This window comes from Salvelinus fontinalis, chromosome 1 (assembly GCF_029448725.1).
Source record: "Salvelinus fontinalis isolate EN_2023a chromosome 1, ASM2944872v1, whole genome shotgun sequence".
In the NCBI taxonomy this organism is placed as follows: domain Eukaryota; kingdom Metazoa; phylum Chordata; class Actinopteri; order Salmoniformes; family Salmonidae; genus Salvelinus; species Salvelinus fontinalis.
In genome coordinates, this window is record NC_074665.1 from 36,366,329 (window position 1) to 36,388,166 (window position 21,838).

A 21,838-nucleotide genomic window follows, 5' to 3' on the forward strand; every position below is an offset into this window, starting at 1 on the left:
TCTGTCCCCCAGGCTCTGGAGAGTGAATATGTTAGCTCCCACCTCCACCTGTGGATCGACCTGATCTTTGGGCACTGCCAGCAGGGACCAGCCGCTGTAGAGTCCCTCAACACATTCCACCCCTACTTCTACGCCCAGAGAGGGAAAAGGACAGGGGGGCAGGATGCACTCAGAGACCCCCTTATCAAGAGCACCATCCAGGGATACGTCAATAACTTTGGACAAGTTCCCAAACAGGTAGAAAGGAGAGAAGCCTTGACAATCTACCATTACACATATCTAGGAGTTACTGGTTATAGAAATTGGGTATATTTCAGTTGGCTCTTGATTTGTGCCAGATTTAGCCAGTGATGGCCAAAGTGAGGGTTGTCTCTATGAATGACCTCTACCCTTTGACCCTCAGCTGTTCAACAAGCCCCACCCTCCTCGTGCCGGCTCCAAAAAGGAGGGATCAGCACCCGCCCAGCCAACCCCCTTTTTCTTCAGACTGGACAAGCTCAAACCCTCCATTCAACCATTCAAAGGTAAAGTTCCAACTATAACACTATCATAACATTACTCAAACCCTCGGTACCACTCTCAACACTGTCTAGCACTATTCAATCCCACACAAACCGTATCCAAGCACTTCCCTAACAATACCCCAAAACAGTAGAATCAGAAGTGCTGTGCTTTACTTTTCTGACTTTATTGTCCCTGTGGGGAAAAATAGTTTGCAGTACTATGTGGAAATCACAGAAGGCTGCTGAGAGGAGGACGTCTCATAATAATGAATGGAATGGTATCAAACCCATGGAAACCATGTGCTTGATGAGTTCGATCACCATCCCAAAAATTCAGTTCCAGCCATTGCTATGAGCCCGTCCTCCCCAATTAAGATGTCACCAATCTCTTGTTGTTAATATTTAAAAGGCGTTACAAAGAACTAGACTTGTATGCAGAAGCGCGAGCGTAAGCAGTGTGTGTACGCAAGAAAGACTCCTGTATTTAATCATTTTCTTTCACCTTATTATTTCAAAATAACGTTTTTGTACCTCAATTATTTTATCTAACAGCGTTCCTCAATTATTTTATATACTAGATGGGCCAGGTCCATAGGGAGCAATAGGAAGAGGCTGGCTAGACACTCTTCATAGGGTAATTTACCCAGACGGACTTAGAAACAGCACACACACACACACACACAGATCTGCTACTAAGGACCTACAGTATGGAGATGGACCCACCAGCGAAGCCTTGCTTAATAATCGGAATAGCCATTCTGAAGGAGATGAGCTGAATGTGTGTGTATGTTGAGGCGATGCATACCTTCCTGCATATTACATCTCAGAGTGTTGTCTGATCAAGTAGCATGTAGAGATGAATAGAGAGAAGGTGATATTCAAGGATATTATTAAAGGTAATGCTGAAATATTCTCCAGGCTCTTTCTGCTTCCAGGGGATTTGGAAGGTAAAGGTGGCGATAGGAAAATAAATATTTTTCCCATCCAGGTTGGAGCAGATCAATTAAAGGCACAATTACAGGAAGCCAGATACACAAACATCCTGATCCTTATGAAAGTGTATGTGTATCCCCTAGGGCAGGGTGGCAGTGTATGGTCTGCAATGCAATATGGGATATTAATTTAATTTAATGAAATTCAGCAGAAGTTTTGGGAACTCTTTAATGTGATGGTTTTGAAGTAGGACTGTTATTATTATTTTCCCAGGTAATTTGATCCATGTACTTGGTGGTAGGTGGCAGAGAATAAGTGTAGCCGATACTACGCCACCTAAGTTTCTGAAGGAAATCTTTCCATAAAAATATAGCACAGATACAAACAATCTGGTGGGAGCTTTCAAACTGGTTCACACTGACTGGAGGCTGAGACTGTAATAACTTGAGGAGATTCTATGGAGTTAAAAAAAAAAGTACCTTTATTTATTAAGAACAAATTCTTATGTTCAATGACGGCTGCCTAGGAACAGTGGGTTAACTGCCTTGCCTTGCCTTGTTCAGGGGCAGAACGACATATTTTTAGTCCAACCTCTAACCAATAGGTTACCTGCCGCCTGAAACGAGTTTTAGGGGAGTCGTATAAAAGCCACCCATAACATCCACATAACTGCAAGACAAAGAAAACGGGTGACAGTATGATTGTCTGAATCACTGAATAACTCGGTATATCAGTCTATATTGTATCGTCAGGAATAACAGCAATTCAACCGGCTCAAGGACTAAACCTACTCAAATCAAAATGGTGCCAAATACTAAAGAAAAAACAATTCAAATCAATAGCTAAATTTAAACTGTACTGTTATTTGCGTATCCCTGGTTCTGATAATATGTGTGAGATATCTCACTATTTGCTTTAGTGGATTCTATAACTGAAGTACCAATCACAGTCTGTTGGAGACAGACAGATTGATCATTCTCTATCATGCCTCTCTTCATTGCGCTCTAGCGAGCAAGGAAACACAGGGAAATATCTCACTCATATTATCATAGAACCATGGTTATGCAAGTAAAGCTAAATTCTATTTGAAATATATTGTTTCGATATCTCACTATGGGGAAATAGACTACCCCCGTATCGAGACATGCTCTCCAAAGCCAGACTATTTCCAACACTATCACCCTTCAGAAGCTCTGACACTAAGGAAGTATGTACCAACAAAAGTGCAGCGACATCCAGCAGGTAAAAACCTCATAAATGTATCAGGTGTGGTTCAAATAGCCATAGTGAAAATCTATTGTTGAAGGAGATGCTTTTGGACCAGCGTTGGCTACTGAGGTGAGGACGGCTCATAATAATGGAACGGAATTAATGGAATGGCATCAACACATGGAAAGCATGTGTTTGTTGTATTTGATACCATTCCACTAATTCCGCTGCAGGCATTACCATGAGCCTGTCCTCCCCAATTAAGGTGCCACCAACCTCTAGGGCTTCGAATAGTGCCCAAGAAGTGGTCATACTTCTGATGGAATGAGCCCTTCCGGGCCGCAACCCTTGCTGTCATTCTTTCCAACATAACATCCTCCTCTACCCAAAAGGAAAGTGAGAGAGAGGCCTCCCCTTGCAGGTAGGTGCCCAAGAAACAAAGAGGTAGTTCTAGCTGTCCCTTTTAAACAGGAAGAGAGCCTTGTAGGAAACCACACGCTCTTAAGGTGAAAAAAGCATAGTTGTTGCTAACCTTGTGCATAAAAGGTGGGGTAGGGTAACAAGGTAACCTAGGAGAACCCGGGGCAACTGTAGGCACGAATTGTGGACTGATATGTCGTGCAGCTCACTCGCAGGCGGGCAGACGGTAAAGCGGCACAGAAGGAGAGGTGTTACCTCTCCGCACTTTCCAACGGCTGTCAGGAAGCCTCAAGCGCAATAGAAAAGTCCCAAGACTGGGCTAAAGGGCTGGAGACTAGGCGCAAGCGATGCGCATACTCTATCAACGACATGCGCAGACCAGCTGGCTGGAGTGTTTACAGACATATTCAATCTCTCCCTATCCCAGTCTTCTGTCCCCACATGATTCAAGATGTCCACCATTGTTCCTGTACCCATGAAAGCAAAGGTAACTGAACTAAATGACTATCGCCCTTTAGCACTCACTTCTGTCATCATAAAGTGCTTTGAGAGGCTAGTTAAGGATCATATCACCTCTACCTTACCTGATACCCTAGACCACAGGTGTCAAACTCATTCCACGGGGGGCCGAGTGTCTGCGGGTTTTCGCTCCTCCCTTATACTTGATTGATGAATTAACATCACTAATTAGTTAGGAACTCACCACACCTGGTTGTCTAGGGCTTTATTGAAAGGAAAAACCAAAAACCTGCAGACACAAGGCCCTCCGTGGAATGAGTTTGACACCCCTGCCCTAGACCCACTTTAATTTGCATATAGCCCTAATAGGGCCACAGACGATGCAATTGTCACCATATTGCACACTGCCCTATCCCATCTGGACAAGAGGAATACCTATGTAAGAATGCTGGTCATTGACTATAGCTCAGCCTTCAATACCATAGTACCCTCCAAGCTCATCATCAAGCTTGGGGCCCTGGGTCTGAACCCTGCCCTGTGCAACTGGGTCCTGGACTTCCTGACGGGCCAGCCCCAGGTGGTGAAGGTAGGAAACAACACCCCCACTTCGCTGATCCTCAACACAGGAACCCCACAAGGGTGCGTGCTCAGCCCCCTCCTGTACTCCTTGCTCACCCACGACTGCGTGGCCACGCATGCCTCCATTTCAATCATTACGTTTGCAGACGACACAACAGTTGTAGGCCTGATTATCAACAATGATGGAGACTATAGGGAGAAGGTGAGGACCCTGGCGGAGTGGTGCCAGGAAAATAACCTCTCCCTCAACGTCAACAAAATGAAAGAGCTGATCGTGGACTTCAACAGCAGAGAGAGCAGTGGAGAAGGTGAAAAGCTTCAAGTTCCTTGGCACACAGACAGTGTGGTGAAGAAGGCGCAACAGCATCTCTTCAACCTCAGGAGGCTGAAGAAATTCGGCTTGGCCCCTAAGATCCTCACAAACTTTTACAGATGCACAATTGAGAGCATCCTGTCGAGTTGTATCGCCACCTGGTACGGCAACAGCACTGCCCACAACCGCAGGGCTCTCCAGAGGGTGGTGCGGTCTCCCCAACACATCACTGGGGGCGCACTGCCTGCCCTCCAGGACACCTACAGCACCCGATGTCACAGGACAACCAAAAAGATCATCAAGGACATCAACGACCTGAGTCACGGCCTGTTCACTCCCATACCATTCAGAAGGCGAGGTCAGTATAGATTAATTAAAGCTGGGACCAAGAGACTAAAAAACAGCTTCTATCACAAGGCCATCAGACTGTTAAATAGCCATCACTAGCCTGCACCTTAGAGGCTCCTGCCCTATATACATTGACATGGAATCACTGGTCACTTTATAAATGGAACACTAGTCACTTTAATAATGTTTACATACTGCTTTACTCATTTCAAATGTATATACTGTATTCTATTCTACCGTATTGCTCGTCCTAATATTTATATATTTCTTAACTCTGTTCTTTAACTTTAGACTTGTGTGTATTGTTGTGAATTGTTAGATATTACTGCACTATTGAAGCTAGGAACACAAGCATCTCACTACACCTGCAGTAACATCTGCTAAATATGTGTGACCAATACAATTTGATTTGATATAACCATACTATGTAACTATCAGAGCCTGCATGACAGGCCAAGATAGTGGTTTAAACGGACTTTGGCAGAAATGATCTGTTCAGGTCCTGTCACTTCTCAGAAGAGCATTACTAATTTCCACAGTGAGTGTAAAGAGTGGCGCTTTGATGATCTCAAGTGGCAGGTTTTCCGCATTCAGTCTTTACCTCTCATGGGCCACACTCAGAAGGTCATAGTGCTAGGTGAGGGTGGTACATTTTTCTGTGTGCATAGGGCCGACAATCCTTGCGTAATGGCAACCGCCAGGGATGGTTGTAAGCAAGAGAGTGATATCCACCAACCATCTCCATCACCGAGGGGGCTTGAAGATGAGGGATAAGCCTGTTACCTCACTCTGCTACCATGAAGGTGTTTGTTTACAACCCTCATAGAGTAGTCGGTTCTAACAGACTGTGGAGTCAATCTGTATAGATGGGTTGTTAGTTGCAACGTCACAAAAACGATGTGCAACAGAAGTGAGCATGTTATTGTGATTCTGGATGGTCAGATTGCTAGCAAGGATGACAAGAACCTACCATGTGGGGAATCGTAAGTGGCACATTTCAGCTTGTTTCATCTTGTTATTGATATCATGTCTTGTTCTGAGTGATTTCATGTCAATGCTAATATGGCTAAAATTCGCTAGCTAGCTAACCAACAACTGTAACGATGTATTTGAGAGATAACAAGTGCTTATTGTGCAAATGTTTTTGTCAACACAGACTGGTGCGCGATGACCATACTATTTACCAGGAGAGTTTTCATCTGTATTTTTCATAGCAGTATATTTACCACCACAAACCGATGCTGGCGCTAAGACCACACTCAACAAGCTGTATAAGGCCATAAGCAAACAAGAAAAAGCTCATCCAGAAGAGGCGCTCCTAGTGGCCGGGGACATTAATGTAGGCAAACTTAAATCTGTTTTAGCTCATTTCTACCAGCACGTCACATGTGCAACCAGAGGAAACAAAACTCTAGACCACCTTCACTCCACACACAGAGACGCATACAAAGCTCTCCCTCGCCCTCCATTTGGTAAATCTGACCATAATTCTATCCTCCTGATTCCTGCTTACAAGCAAAAACTAAAGCAGGAAGTACCAGTGACGCGTTCAATACGGAAGTGGTCATATGATGCGGATGCTACGCCACAGGACTGTTTTGCTAGCATAGACTGGAATATGTTCCGGGATTCATCCAGTGGCATTGAGGAGTATGTCACCTCAGTCACTGGCTTCATCAATAACTGCATGGACGACGTCGTCCCCACAGTGACTTTATGTACATATCCCAACCAGAAGCCATGGATTACAGGCAACATCTGTACTGAGCTAAAGGCTAGAGCTGCTACTTTCAAGGAGTGGGACACTAATCTGGACGCTTATAAGAAATCCTGCTATGCCCTGAGACAGGCAAACAGCAAACAGGCAAAGCGTCAATACAGGACTGAGATTGAATCCTACTACACCGGCTCTGAAGCTCATCGGATGTTGCAGGGCTTGCAAACAATTACAGAATACAATGGGAACTGACGAGCACCAGCTGTTCCGGACGATTGTGTGTGATCACGCTCTCCGCAGCCAATGTGAGCAAGATCTTTAAACAGGTCAAATTTCACAAGGCCGTGGGGCCAGATGGATGGCAAAATAGAGTTTAGTGCGTATTGCCCAGTACATCACTGGTTCCAAGCTTCTTGCCATTCAGAACCTATATACTAGGCTGTGTCAGAGGAATGCCCAAAAAATTGTCAAAGACTCCAGTCACCCAAGTCATAGACTGTTCTCTCTGCTACCGCACGGCAAGTGGTACCAGAGCATCAAGTCTAGGTCCAAAAGGCTTCTTAACAGCTTCCACCCTAAAGCCATAAGATTGCTGAAAAATGTATCAAATGGCCACCCGGACTATTTACATTGACCCCCCCCCCCCCCCCCCCCCTTTGATTTTACACTGCTGCTACTCAGTGTTTATTATCTATGCATAGTCACTTTACCGCTACCTACATGTACAAATTACATGAACTAACCTGTACACCCGCACATTGACTTGGTGCTTTATATAGCCTCATTGTTGTTATTTTATTGTGTTACTTTTCATAAAATGTTTTACTTTAGTTTATTTTGTTAATATTTTCTTAACTCTATTTCTTGAACTGCATTGTTGGTTAAGGACGAAGTAAGTCTTTCACAGTACTACACCTGCATTCGGTACATGTGACAAATACATTTTTTTGTTTATTTTTATTTGCTGGGGACAATAAAAGGCCACTCAATATGTGCAATTTTGTCACACAACGTAACGTCACAGATGTCTCAAGTTTTGAAGGAGCATGCAATTTGCATGCTGACTGCTGGAATATCCCCCAGAGCTGTTACCTGAGAATGTTAATTTCTCTACCATAAGATGCCTCCAAAGGTCTGGCTCCAACGTCTGGCTCTCAGCCAGTCTCACACAAGGGAGCCAATCAGAATAAATTTTCCCCCACAAAAGGGCTTTATGACAGAGAGAACGACTCAGTTTCATCAGCTATCCGGGTGGCTGGTCTCAGACTATCCCACTGTAGTAAACATGCCAATTGCACGCTCCCTCAAAACTTGAGAGATACAGTTGAAGTCGGAAGTTTACATACACCTTAGCCAAATACATTCAAACTCAGTTTTTCATAATTCCTGACATTTAATCCTAGTAACAATCCTGTTTTAGATCAGTTAGGATTACCACTTTATTTTAAGAATGTGAAATGTCAGAATAATAGTAGAGAGAATGATTTACTTCAGCTTTTATTTCTTTTATCACGTTCCCAGTGGGTCAGAAGTTTACATACACTCAATTAGTATTTGGTAACCTTGCCTTTAAATTGTTTAACTTGGGGCAAACGTTTCGGGTAACTTCCACAAGCTTCCCACAATAAGTTGGGAGAATTTTGGCCCATTCCTCCTGACAGAGCTGGTGTAACTGAGTCAGGTTTGTAGGCCTCCTTGCTCGCACACTTTTTCAGTTCTGCCCACAATTTTTCTATAGGTTTGAGGTCGGGGCTTTGTGATGGCCAATACCTTGACTTTGTTGTCTTTAATCCATTTTGCCACAACTTTGGAAGTATGCTTGGGGTCATTGTCCATTTGGAAGACCCATTTGCGATCAAGCTTTAACTTCCTGGCTGATGTGTTGAGATGTTGCTTCAATATACCCACATACTTTTCCTACCTCATGATGCCATCTATTTTGTGAAGTGCACCAGTCCCTCCTGCAGCAAAGCACATGCTGCCAACCCCATGCTTCACGGTTGGAATGGTGTTCTGCGGCTTGAAAGCCTCCCCCTTTTTCCTCCAAACATAACAATGGTCATTATGGTCAAACAGTTCTATTTTTGTTTCTTTAGACCAGAGGACATTTCTCCAAAAAGTACGATCTTTGTCCCCATGTGCAGTTGCAAACCGTAGTCTGGCTTTTTCATGGAGGTTTTGGAGCAGTGGCTTCTTCCTTGCTGAGCGGCCTTTCAGGTTATGTCGATATAGGACTCGTTTTACTGTGGACATAGATACTTCTGTACCTGTATCCTCCAGCATCTTCACAAGATCCTTTGCTGTTGTTCTGGGATTGATTTGCACTTTTCACACCAAAGTACGTTCATCTCTAGGAGACAGAACGCGTCTACTTCCTGAGTGGTATGACGGCTGCGTGGTCCCATGGTGATAATACTTGCGTACTATTGTTTGTAAAGATGAACCTGGTACCTGCAGGCATTTGGAAATTGCTCCCAAGGATAAACGAGACTTGTGAAGGTATACATTTTTTTCTGAGGTCTTGGCTGATTTCTTTTGAGTTTCCTATGATGTTAAGCGAAGAGGCACTCAGTTTGAAGGTAGGCCTTGAAATACATCCACAGGTACACCTCCAATTGACTCAAATGATGTCAATTAGCCTATCAGAAGCTTCTAAAGCCATGACATCATTTTCTGGAATTTTCCAAGCTGTTTAAAGGCACAGTCAACTTAGTGTATGTAAACTTCTGACCCACTGGAATTGTGATACAGTGAATTATAAGTCAAATAATTTACAATCTGTAAACAATTGTTGGTAAAATGTATTGTGTCATACACAAAATGTATTGTGTCATACACAAAGTAGATGTCCTAACCGACTTGCCAAAACTATAGTTTGTTAACAAGAAATTTGTGGAGTGGTTGAAAAACGAGTTTTAATGACTCCTACCTAAGTGTATGTAAACTTCCGACTGTATGTGGCATTGTGTTGTGTGACAAAACTGCACATTTTAGAGTGGCCTTTTAATGTCCAGGTGCACCTGTGTAATGATCATGTTTTTTAATTAGCTTCTTAATATGCCACACCTGTCAGGTGGATGGATTTTCTCGCCAAAGGAGAAATACTCACTAACAGGGATATAAACATATTTGTGCACAAAATGTGAGAGAAATAATGGACATTTCTGGGATCTTTTATTTCAGCTCATGAAACATGGGACCAACCCTTTACATGTACCGTTTATATTTTGTTCAGTATATTTAGCAGTCTTATGGCTTGGTGAAAAAATCTGTTCAGAAGCCTTTTGGTCCCAGACTTAGCGCTCCGGTACCGTTTACTATACAGTAGCAAAAAGAACAGTCTAGGACATGGGTGGCTGAAGTCTTTGAAAATGTTTAGGGCCTTCCTCTGACACCACCTGGTATAGAGGTCCTGGACGGCAGGGAGTTCGGCCCCAGTGATGTACTGGGCCGTGCGCACTGCCCTTTGTAGCGCCTTGCGGTCGGATGACAAGCAGCTGCCATACCAAGTGGTGATGAAGCCAGTCAAGATGCTCTCAATGGTGCAGCTGTATAACTTTTTGAGGATCTAAAGGGCCCATGCCACTTTTTCAGGGAGAGGGAGAAGAGGCATAGGTGTGCCCACTTCATGACTGTGTTGGTGTGTTTGGACCATGATAGGTCCTTAGGTATGCAGGAGGTAGATCAGTTATAATTTTGCAGATAGATTGTGACTTCTATCAATGTAATTGTCTGCATCATTTCCAATCCCCCATATATATTATTTTGGAAATATATATATTATTTTAAAATTCACCTAACCCTACCCTAATTGGAGTAAACTAATGTACAACAATACTTAAGCTTCTATTTCTAGCTTATTCATACTATATACATTTTACGGACACAGTATATTTTACATTAGATATCTTTTGTTTGTTTTTAGTCCAAGCGTTCAGCTTGGTTCTAACTCTACACATTTCTAATTTTGACAGAAAGTGGTTTAATTTCAAGCTAAAGTGTAGTGTTAGCTAGCTAACTAACGTTAGCTGGGTGGCTCCCTAGCTGACGTTATTATCTGTTTCCCAGAGCTGTTTGTTTTTCTAGTTACATGCTGACCAGACCGGCCACGTCGCGTGCGTCTCAAAATAAATTTTGAAAACCATGTTATTCAATTATTGCACCCACACTGCTCGCACGCGCCAACGAGCGTCTGCGATGCCAAGGGCTAAAATAGAACTCCTTTCTATTTCTGACGCAGATCGCGCTGCAAGTCCTGCCTCCCCCATCTCCTCATTGGTTTATAGAAGCAGGTACCCACGTGCCATCTCCTCATTGGTTATACCCACGTGGGTAATTGAAAGACGAACTTTATTGCCGGTTGTCGTGGTAATACTATGAAAGTTTAGATGCGATCACCATATAAGTTCAAAGATGAAAAAGCCTGGAAGGAGGAGAGATGACTAGAAACAATTCGGTTGGCCGTTTTATGTGTGGATTAATTGTCGGATTAGAGGTCCTTGTGCATTTCAGGTAAAATAACAACTCAATGTCTATATCCCCGGACAAATTAGCTAGCAAAAGCAAGCTAGCTAAATAGGACAAATTAACGTTAGCTAATTAACAATGGGCCTGGTTGGTTAGCTCCCAGCACTGTGGCATTGTTGGCACATTGTTCATTGTTGTTTGGCTCGTTAGCTGGCTCGTTGGCTAACGTTACATGACGTGTGTGATCTTAAACGTTGTTTACCTGTTTGGTTTTATTTCTTTTTTTAACAATATGTTTATTGATTTTTCTTCTTTAACAAGACACATATAAGCAGTCTGGCCTTCCGATTGGTCGATCTGGGTCTTGGGTAGTCCTGGACAGGCCTGGTGTCCACGTTCCATTGGTTCCTGAGATAGTTCTTTGTCTTGAGCTCCAACCCTGAGTTTTGTGTGTCTGTGGTTATCATGGGGGAGGGGAATTATGTGTGTCTGTAGTTGGTGTCTTAATAAGTCCAGCATATGTCCAAGAGAAATGAGGAGTATGTGTATTTTGTATAAAAGATGACTTATGTTGAAATGTAGTTATTACTAGTTTCCAGTCCCTATTACAATTTCTTACAAATAATGTAGTTATTACTAGTTTCCAGTCCCTATTAAAATTTCTTACATTACAGAAGCATAAAACCACCAAAAGTACATTTTAAAGTGGTCTGATCCAATAGGATAGAACATATTTGGGACAAATTTCAGTTGAAGCACAGCGCCACAAGCCAATCGAATATCTCACCACCACCCCATATCCACACAAAGCATAGTACACTACCCAGAGTTCCCTTCATTAGCCAATATTTTACCCACCCAATCACTCTGCTCAACAAAATCCAAAAATTGTCCCCAAACCTTTTCAAAAGTGTTTTTTTTACCCTTAACCGTAAATGTTATATTTTCCATTGTTAGGCAAGACGACATTAGCCATTGGGCAATACTAGGCCTGTTCACATTTTTCCAGGCAAGAGCTATCAAGCGTTTTGCTTGCAACAAGCACATATCTATAAATGTTTGTACTTGGTTCGTTAGATGAGGATTGATTGGGTACAACCCCAGGATAAACACTTTGGGATGGAGAGGCAATTTTACTGATACTATTTGGGATATACTATGTGATACCTCCTTCCAAAAATCTAGAATTTTCTCACAGTCCCACAGACAATTTAGAGTGATTGCACATGTGGCATATATCTGGAACTGTACTATTAAACTTATTTAACTTAGCAGAACTTACATATGTTCGATTCAACCAATTGTATTGCAATAGTTTTAGCCGAGTATTCACAGTCTGTGTCTGAGCCCGAGTACATATATACTACTCCATTCATCCAAGACTATGTCATCACAAATATCTTCCTTCCAAGAGTTCCGCTTTTGCGCAGATGATTCGGTTGTTTGGCTCAAACTTTAAATACCTGTTTAGACAAAACCGAAAGCAACAGTTTGAAAAAAATCCGAAAAATTGGTAAAAGTTTAACTTTACATTGCTATTACCACTTCTTCAGCGTTGCTCCGCTTCCACCAACCTGCCTAGCTTCTCAAGAAACTTCTCCGCCTCGGCTGGTGTTTCAAAAATGTAGGAACGATCGCCGTGGGAGACCCCTAGGCACGCTGGAAAGATGACTCCATACCGGATAGCCTTAGCCCCTTGACACTGTCGAAGCGTTTCAGCTGCTTGTGGAATGACTTCCATGGAGAGATCTGGGAAGAACATAACTTGCCGATTCTTGTAGAGTACTCTCCCTTTCGCCCTGGCTGCATTCACCACGCGCATCGTATCTTTATAGTTTAAGAACTTCATTATCAGAGCCCTTGGGGTCGTATCGTGGGCCAGAATTCCGATGAACTCTCTCAATGATAAAAGTAGAGCGGAGTGGCTCCATCTCCAGAGCCTCGGGAAGCCACCGCTCTAGGAATGAGCAAGCATCGCTCCCCTCAGCGCCTTCAGGGAGATGTACGAGTCTCAAGTTCGATATACTGCTGCGGCCCTCCAAATCAACTAGTTTAGAGGTAAGCGATTCAACCTTTTCCACAAGAGCGGTGGTCGTTGCCTGCAGGACTATAACGTTGTCTTCGGTTCCAGAGATGCGTATCTTAGCATGAGAGATTTGCCCAGCACATTCTTTGACTTCAATGTTAACGTTGTCCACTGCAGACAGTACATTTTCAAATTTGATATAGAATTATACATTCATATCTTTGATGGCCTTGAGGATTTCGGAGCTAACTGCACGTGTTTATCGCCTCAGTCCTGCTTCCACCACTAGCACATGAAGCTAGCACGGCGTCTTCGTCCTCAGACCCACTAAACTTTCACTCGTTAAGTCTGGCTTTTAGGTGTGACTTTTCCTTGTTGGCATTGTGGGTTTTGGAAGCTAATAATCTATTACTGCCTTTCCTGGTACATTAAGCTTAAACCTTCTGTTGTGTTCCTTTCATGTTATTTTATAATCACCTATAATGGGGCGGTCATTGTGAGCAAGGCCTCAAAAAAGCTTTATATACCAGAGCTGCAAGAAAAGTTACATATATTATTGAAACAATGTTGCGATTGTTTGTGAGAATGCCAACAGGTGTGGTTCCCATGGGGCAAAGATTCTATTGGGGAAAGGTTCCTATGGAGTTTGCCATGGAAGCCAAAAAGGGGATTTCAAAAAATAAATGTATTTCACCTTTATTTAACCAGGTAAGCCAGTTGAGAACAAGTTCTCATTTACAACTGCGACCTGGACAATATAAAGTAAATCAGTGCGACACAAACAACACAGAGTTACACATGGGATAAACAAACGTACAGTCAATAACACAATATAAAAATCAATATACAGTGTGTGCAAATGTTGTAAGATTAGGGAGGTAAGGCCATAAATAGGCCATAGTGGCAAAATAATTACAATTTAGCAATTAAACACTGAAGTGATAGATGTGCAGAAGATGAATGTGCAAGTAGAGATACTGGGGTGCAAAGGAGCAAAAAAATAAATAACAATATGGGGATGAGGTAGTTGGGTGGGCTATTTACAGATGGGCTGTGTACAGGTGCAGGTGTGTGTACAGGAGTGAGGTGTGTGTGTGTGCTCAAAAACACATGTATGTGGGGGTCTGGGAGAGGAAGAGTGTCCATCTGATGAATGGGCATGTACCTGAACAATTTTTTAAAAACTAATTGTAGTCTCACCCATTCATTTCTAATGACCGGTCATTTTTGACCAGGAACACCACAGGTATACAAAAGTTACATAAAACACCCAAAATTTTCTGAAAATCATCAAAATGTATTTTATGTGTTCAGATGCCCTGTGTGAACAAAGTCATGGAACCTTATGACAATCAGATTAAATGAACTACATTTTTCAGAGAGAAAACTTGTAAATCGGTCCAATTCGACCGGAACACAGCAGGAGGGTTAAGGGTAAACTTATTTCAGGATTTATTTCAAATTTGTAGCGGAGCTAAAAAGGATGCGACTGATCAGCTCTGCTCCGTACCGGAAGCCTCTGTTTGCTTTTCTAGTTAGAGCCTAATGTTAGGCATTGTTGGCACTTTGTTCATTGTTGTTTAACTAGCTAACGTTAGCTGGCTGGCTCCCTAGCGGACGTTATTATTAGTTTCCCAGAGTCTACTTCTCATCTGTGCTTGCTTCGTCGCTGGTTCTGTTGGATTGGTAGCTAACTTGCAGTGGCGATTAGTGGCTACAGGTGTATCCACTCAGGTTGCCTCTGGTGATTTCCTAACTATGAGATCAGGGTGTGAACCAGGTGTGAAAAGGTGCGGGTCAAACAGCACAAGAGACACATTGTAACTCGTACACACAGAACATCATACCCCCCCTTTTAATCCATATGACATAGGCTTACTGGCAGACAAAGTTTATTTGTATCCGTCTCATCATCATAGTCTCAGTTTAGATGGTAGATGCTTTTGTACTCTCTCTACTTTTTGTTTTCCTACATACCAGAGTTGCTTTCTAAAATAAAATCTATATACATTTTAAGGAATTTTCAGATTTTTTGTTGAACAAATAGAGAGAGGATGACAGTGGGGGAAAGATAGAGAGAAGTTGTGTCAAAGGCCGGATTTGACCTATGCCGAACCATAGATATGTGTGCCCAGTCTGCGGCATTACCGCTAGTCCAGGCAAGCTACCAAAGTTGCTTTCTGATTTCTCCCTTTTCTGTTGCCTGACACAGTAGGCCAGATAGTTTTTGTGGACAGAGAGGTTCTTATCTTAGAGAACAACAAACTTCTCCTATGTCCCTCTATTCTCTCCATCTTTTCCTCTCCTCACCCTTTCCCTCTCGTCTCTTCCTCCCCCCCAGAGCTCCTTCGCGGTGCATTAGGCCAGGTGGTTTGTGTGGATAAAGAGGCTCTGGACTTCTTTTACCTCCTTCTATTCATATCTCGATCTCTTCTTCTCCTCACCCTTTCCTTTCCTTCTCTTCTCTTCCTCCCCTTCAGAGCTCCTTCGTGGTCCAGTAGGCCAGGTGGTTTGTGTGGACAAAGAGGTTTTGGTCGTAGAGAAGAACAGACTACTGATCCCTCCTCTGTGGAATGTCTACTTCTCCTGGGGCTTCCCTGATAACTCCTGCTCCTTCGGACACTACACCACTGAGAAAGTATGTACACTATGGAGGCCTTTTATTCACTTACTCACACTAACAAAGGTTCAATTAGATTGCCATCCATCCATCATGAGGTAGCAACATGACATGAAGCTTTAAAAGGTGGCCAAACCATTTCCAACATAGACAATGGCTAACATTTGTGTGTGTATTTCTATTTCCCTTTCCTAGACCTTTGCTGTATGTGAGAGTGTGTGTGACTGGGGGGAGATGCTGTGTGCAGCGTGTCCCAACCAAGCTACCATAGTCACTGCTGGGACCAGCTCAGTGGTGTGTGTTTGGGATGTTTCCATCAGCAAGGACAAACTCACTCACATGAAACTCAGACAGGTGTGTGTGATGTGGTGTGAGAGTGATGTGGTGTGAGTATGTATCTAGCCCAATACACAGTAAAAGGTGTGTGTGTTTGATAAAGTGAATCTCATATTGGTCTCCCAGGCGCTGTATGGTCATACCGATGCAGTAACGTGTCTGGCGGTGTCTGAGGTTCATGGAGTGATAGTCAGCGGTTCTCGTGACCTCACCTGTATACTGTGGGACCTTGAGGAACTCAACTACATCACTCAGCTACCTGGACACAAGGCTAGCATCACAGCACTTGCTATCAATGACCTCACGGTGAGTCTACACTCTATTTTACCTCTTTCACATCATTATCTCTCCCTCTCTCTCTCTCTTTTTTCCGCTTTTTCTCCCCCCACAAGGCCAGAATCCATGTGCTAACTATCAACAACATCTGAGAGTTGACCTCTTTCTATACCTCCTTTTGTATCTGTCTTTCGCTTTTCTTTCCACTTTCTATTTCTCCCTTTAGTGGCATCCTGTTGGATCCTGCCTGCTGACTGATAAACATGTAAAAAAAAAGTACAACACAAGTACATAGGGACCATCGACGTTTAGCTAGTCTATTGCACGAGCATTCCTGGAACTCAGAATGAGGAAGGGAGGATTCCCTTTTCTGGCTGCACACACATCCTCTACTATGCTCGCTGCTCATGGGCCTACCATGTGTGTGGTCACTGATAGAGACACGTTTCCGTTCATTCCCTCAATTGTTTGTATTTGTATTTATTATGGATTTCCGTTAGCTGCTGCCAAAGCCATGTGTATGTAGAGTGCGTATGTCATCGTGTGTGTGTGCATGTGTCTGTGCCAATGTTTGTGTTGCTCCACAGTCCCGCTGTTCCATAAGGTGTTTTTTTAATCTGTTTTTTATATCTAATTTTACTGCTTGCGACAGTTAGTTGATGTGGAATAGAGTCCCATGTAGTCATGGCTCTATGTAGTACGGTGTGCCTCCCATAGTCTGTTCTGCACTTGGGGATTTGTTGCGCGGCCAACCCCTTTTACCTGTGTATGTGTGTATGTTAACCCTCTCCTCTCTCCTTCAGGGTGAGATAGCATCGTGTGCAGGGCCGGTCCTGTACCTGTGGAGTATGAAGGGTCAGTTACTCACCTGGCTCGACACATCCTGTGGCTCTGATGTCACTTCCTGCAGCTCAGATGGGGACATCCTGTCTGTCTGCTTCACTCAGAGACACGAGTGGGATCCACGAAACGTTATTGTAACTGGCTGTGCTGACGGGATAGTGAGGGTAAGGGAGTGAGAGTGTGTGTTTGCTAGTTCTTATTCGACAGCTGTGTATGTGTGTCTTGCCTACTACTTACTAAAACTACCTAATGTGTACCAATCATACTAAATACTATTTAGAACTTACTGTTTAGTAGAAATGTATGCAGTAAGCATCAAATATCAACATACTAGGCTAACCCATAATGAGAATGGGTCATATAATGCAAAATTGCATTGTTTCCTACCATTCGTTCATTTTGTACAATGCGTCCCCTTATATGATTATCAGTTAATTATCAGCTTTTGTCAAACACACGTGGGTTTGAAAATACTTTTTTTCTCTCACTAGTGTGCAGCGGAATCTACTAAATGAAAGGCAGAGATGAGTTTGACATCCTGGCATTTAAATCATATCGAATTTTGAGATTTCATATAATATAAAACCTTATATTATCGCACAGCTAATCAGCCTACTGCTTAGAACACAAGTACGAGTATTCGGACACAGCCTGATTATTTGTGTGTGTGCATGTGCATCAGGGTGTTATGGGAGGTTTGTGTGTGTATGCACGTGCCTATGTGCATGTGTGTCTGTGCTTAATGCGTTCAGTTATGTTGAATTGTTTGTGTGTAACAGATCTGGAGGACGGAGTACACTAGAACATTACCTGATCCTCCACAGCAGCCCACGTCCCCAGGACAGGATCAGCCTGCAATGACCATAGACGGTAATGCTAAAGACATAAATATTCCTCAAATGAGAAGAATAAGATTTTTTTTTAACACATCTGGTTCATAATCAAATAAGTGCTTTTATACTCCCCCACATATTCATTTGGACAGTGAAGCTAAAACTTTTAATTTGGCTCTATACTTCAGAATTTTGGATTTGAGATCAAATGTTTCATATGAGGCGACAGAACAGAATGCCACATTTTATTTGAGGGTATTTTTATACATATTTGTTTTAGCGTTTTTAAATTAAAGCACTTTATGTACAGTGGGAGAACAAGTATTTGATACACTGCCGATTTTGCAGGTTTTCTTACTTCTTAAAGAAAAACTAACAGGTCTGTGAGAGCCGGAATTCTTACTGGTTGGTAGGTGATCAAATACTTATGTCATGCAATAAAATGCTAATTACTTAAAAATCATACAATGTGATTTTCAGGATTTTTGTTTTAGATTCCGTCTCTCACAGTTGAAGTGTACCTATGATAAAAATTACAGACCTCTACATGCTTTGTAAGTAGGAAAAACTGCAAAATCGGCAGTGTATCAAATACTTGTTCTCCCCACTGTATCTAGTACCCCCATTTACATTTACGTCATTTAGCAGACGCTCTTATCCAGAGCGACTTACAGTAGAGTGCATACATTTTATTATATTTTTTACATTTCATTACATTTTACATACTGAGACAAGGATATCCCTACCGGCCAAACCCTCCCTAACCCGGACGACGCTATGCCAATTGTGCATCGCCCCACGGACCTCCCGGTTGTGGCCGGCTGCGACAGAGCTTGTGCGCGAACCCAGCCCAGCCTGGGCGCGAACCCAGAGACTCTGGTGGCGCAGCTAGCACTGCGATGCAGTGCCCTAGACCCCTGCGCCACCCGGGAGGCCACACATTTGAAGGTGTCATAAGAATTTGGACAACTCACTTAACCTGTCTAGGCTGAGGGTGCCGCTAGCGGCACTCCCCCCCCACCCCCACTGAAAAGGCAGAGCCGCGAAATTAAAAAAAAATATTTTTTTAAAATATTTAACTTTCACACATTAAAGTCCAATACAGCTAATGAAAGACACAGATCTTGTGAATCCAGCCAACATGTCCGATTTTTAAAATGTTTTACAGGGAAGACACAATATGTAAAGATGTACATCTATTACCTAAAAACACATTAGCATAATCCACCATCTTTTATTTGTCCACCAACACCAGTAGCTATCACCAATTCGGCTAAACTAAGATATTTATAGCCCCTAACCAAGAAAAAAACTCATCAGATGACAGTCTGATAACATATTTATGGTATGGGATAGGTTTTGTTAGAAAAAAGTGCATATTTCAGGTAGATGGCATAGGTTACAATTGCACCCACCGTCACAAATGGACTAGAATAACTACATAGAGCAACGTGTTTACCTACTTACTAATCATCAAACATTTCGTAAAAATACACAGCATACACTAATCGAAAGACACAGATCCTGTGAATACAGACAATATTTCAGATTTTCTAAGTGTCTTACAGCGAAAACACAATAAATCGTTATATTAGCATAGCACATAGCACATAGCAGCCCAGCATTGATTCTAGCCAAAGTGAGCGATAACGTCAACATCGCCAAAATATATTATTTTTTCACTAACCTTCTCAGAATTCTTCAGATGACACTCCTGTAACATCATATTACACAATCCATATAGAGTTTGATCGAAAATGTGCATATTTAGCCACCAAAATCATGGTTAGACAATGTGAAATGTAGCCCAGCTGGTGAGAAAATGTCCGTGCGCCATATTAGACAGTGATCTACTCTTATACATAAATACTCATAAACGTGACTAAAAAATATAGGGTGGACAGGGATTGATAGACAATTTAATTCTTAATACAATCGCGGAATTACATTTTTTAAATTATCCTTACTTTTCAATACAGTTTGCGCCAAGCGAAGCTACGTCAAAAAACATGGCGTCCTAAGCCACTAACATTTTTCGACAGAAACACGATTTATCATAATAAAAATGTCCTACTTTGAGCTGTTCTTCCATCAGTATCTTGGGCAAAGGATCCTTTCTTGGGTCTAATCGTCTTTTGGTGGAAAGCTGTCCTCTTGCCATGTGGAAATGCCAACTGCGTTCGGGATGAACTGGAAGCGTGCCCAGCAATTCACAGCGTTTCAGAAATAAATGTCCCAAAATCGCACTAAACGGATATAAATTGCTATAAAACGCTTTAAATTAACTACCTTATGATGTTTTTAACTCCTATAACGAGTAGAAACATGACCAGAGTAATATTACTCCCTCCACTAATGCTTGGAACAGGTGCGGGTCGGTGTCCTCCACGCGCATAACGCAGCTCCAAAAGACTTACTAGCTACAGGGTTTTTTAATTTATAGTGCCTGTGAACGCGCAATCGACCCCATTCAAATCGTCATCACGTAAAGGCATCCAGGGGAAGACGTAAGCAGTGTCCGTATACTCATAGCAATAACTGTGGCCTTTTAACTGACTCCAGATCAGGGGCCAACATTTCTGAAATCTGACTCCATGTCAGGGAAATTGCTGTAGAATGGGTTCTGTTCCACTTAGAGACAAAATTTCAACTCCTATAGAAACTATAGACTGTTTTCTATCCAATAATAATAATAATATGCATATTGTACGATCAAGAATTTTGTGGGAAGCCGTTTCAAAAATTACACGATTAGCATAAATAGTGACAACAGCGCCCCCAGCCTCAACAGGTTAAAGGGCTCTTTTTTTGGGTGGTACTAGTGTCAAACACACATTAGTTTGCATTTCGTCATGTAGAAACTGGCGCACTGCCATTTATCAGCCCTAACGCTATGTTCGGCAATATACCTGTCTAACACAGCTCGCTTGCGCTGAGGTGGGAGGGGTGGCACTATTTGAAGTGTGTCCTTTAAAACAAGTGCAAAAGTGACAATTTCATGTAGTGCTAATGGGAAGTTTTAAGACACACACAAAGCAGGTCTTAAAACCTGTCTAGGATGAGGGTGCCGCTAGCGGCACTCCCCCCCCCCCCCCCACTGAAAAGGCAGAGCCGCGAAATTCAAAAAAAATATTTGTTTAAAATATTTAACTTTCACACATTAAAGTCCAATACAGCTAATGAAAGACACAGATCTTGTGAATCCAGCCAACATGTCCGATTTTTAAAATGTTTTACAGTGAAGACACAATATGTAAAGATGTACATCTATTACCTAAAAACACATTAGCATAATCCACCATCTTTTATTTGTCCACCAACACCAGTAGCTATCACCAATTCGGCTAAACTAAGATATTTATAGCCCCTAACCAAGAAAAAAACTCATCAGATGACAGTCTGATAACATATTTATGGTATGGGATAGGTTTTGTTAGAAAAAAGTGCATATTTCAGGTAGATGGCATAGGTTACAATTGCACCCACCGTCACAAATGGACTAGAAAAACTACATTGAGCAACGTGTTTACCTACTTACTAATCATCAAACATTTCGTAAAAATACACAGCATACACTAATCGAAAGACACAGATCCTGTGAATACAGACAATATTTCAGATTTTCTAAGTGTCTTACAGCGAAAACACAATAAATCGTTATATTAGCATAGCACATAGCACATAGCAGCCCAGCATTGATTCTAGCCAAAGTGAGCGATAAAAGTCAACATCGCCAAAATGTATTAATTTTTTCACTAACCTTCTCAGAATTCTTCAGATGACACTCCTGTAACATCATATTACACAATCCATATAGAGTTTGATCGAAAATGTTTATATTTAGCCACCAAAATCATGGTTAGACAATGTGAAATGTAGCCAAGCTGGTGAGAAAATGTCCGTGCGCCACTTAGACAGTGATCTACTCTTATACATAAATACTCATAAACGTGACT

General features: G+C 42.3%; 1 protein-coding gene across 1 annotated transcript in view; it reads left to right on the forward strand.

Moving 5' to 3' along the window:
* wdfy4 (WDFY family member 4) overlaps positions 1–21,838 on the forward strand; it is a 181,772-nt gene that overhangs the window by 147,596 nt on the left and 12,338 nt on the right. The window contains exons 57-63 of the mRNA XM_055920327.1: positions 13–237; positions 404–524; positions 15,455–15,612; positions 15,790–15,948; positions 16,057–16,236; positions 17,010–17,213; positions 17,829–17,919. Coding sequence (XP_055776302.1) covers positions 13–237; positions 404–524; positions 15,455–15,612; positions 15,790–15,948; positions 16,057–16,236; positions 17,010–17,213; positions 17,829–17,919 — 1,138 coding nt within the window. The remainder of the gene's footprint in view (positions 1–12; positions 238–403; positions 525–15,454; positions 15,613–15,789; positions 15,949–16,056; positions 16,237–17,009; positions 17,214–17,828; positions 17,920–21,838) is intronic.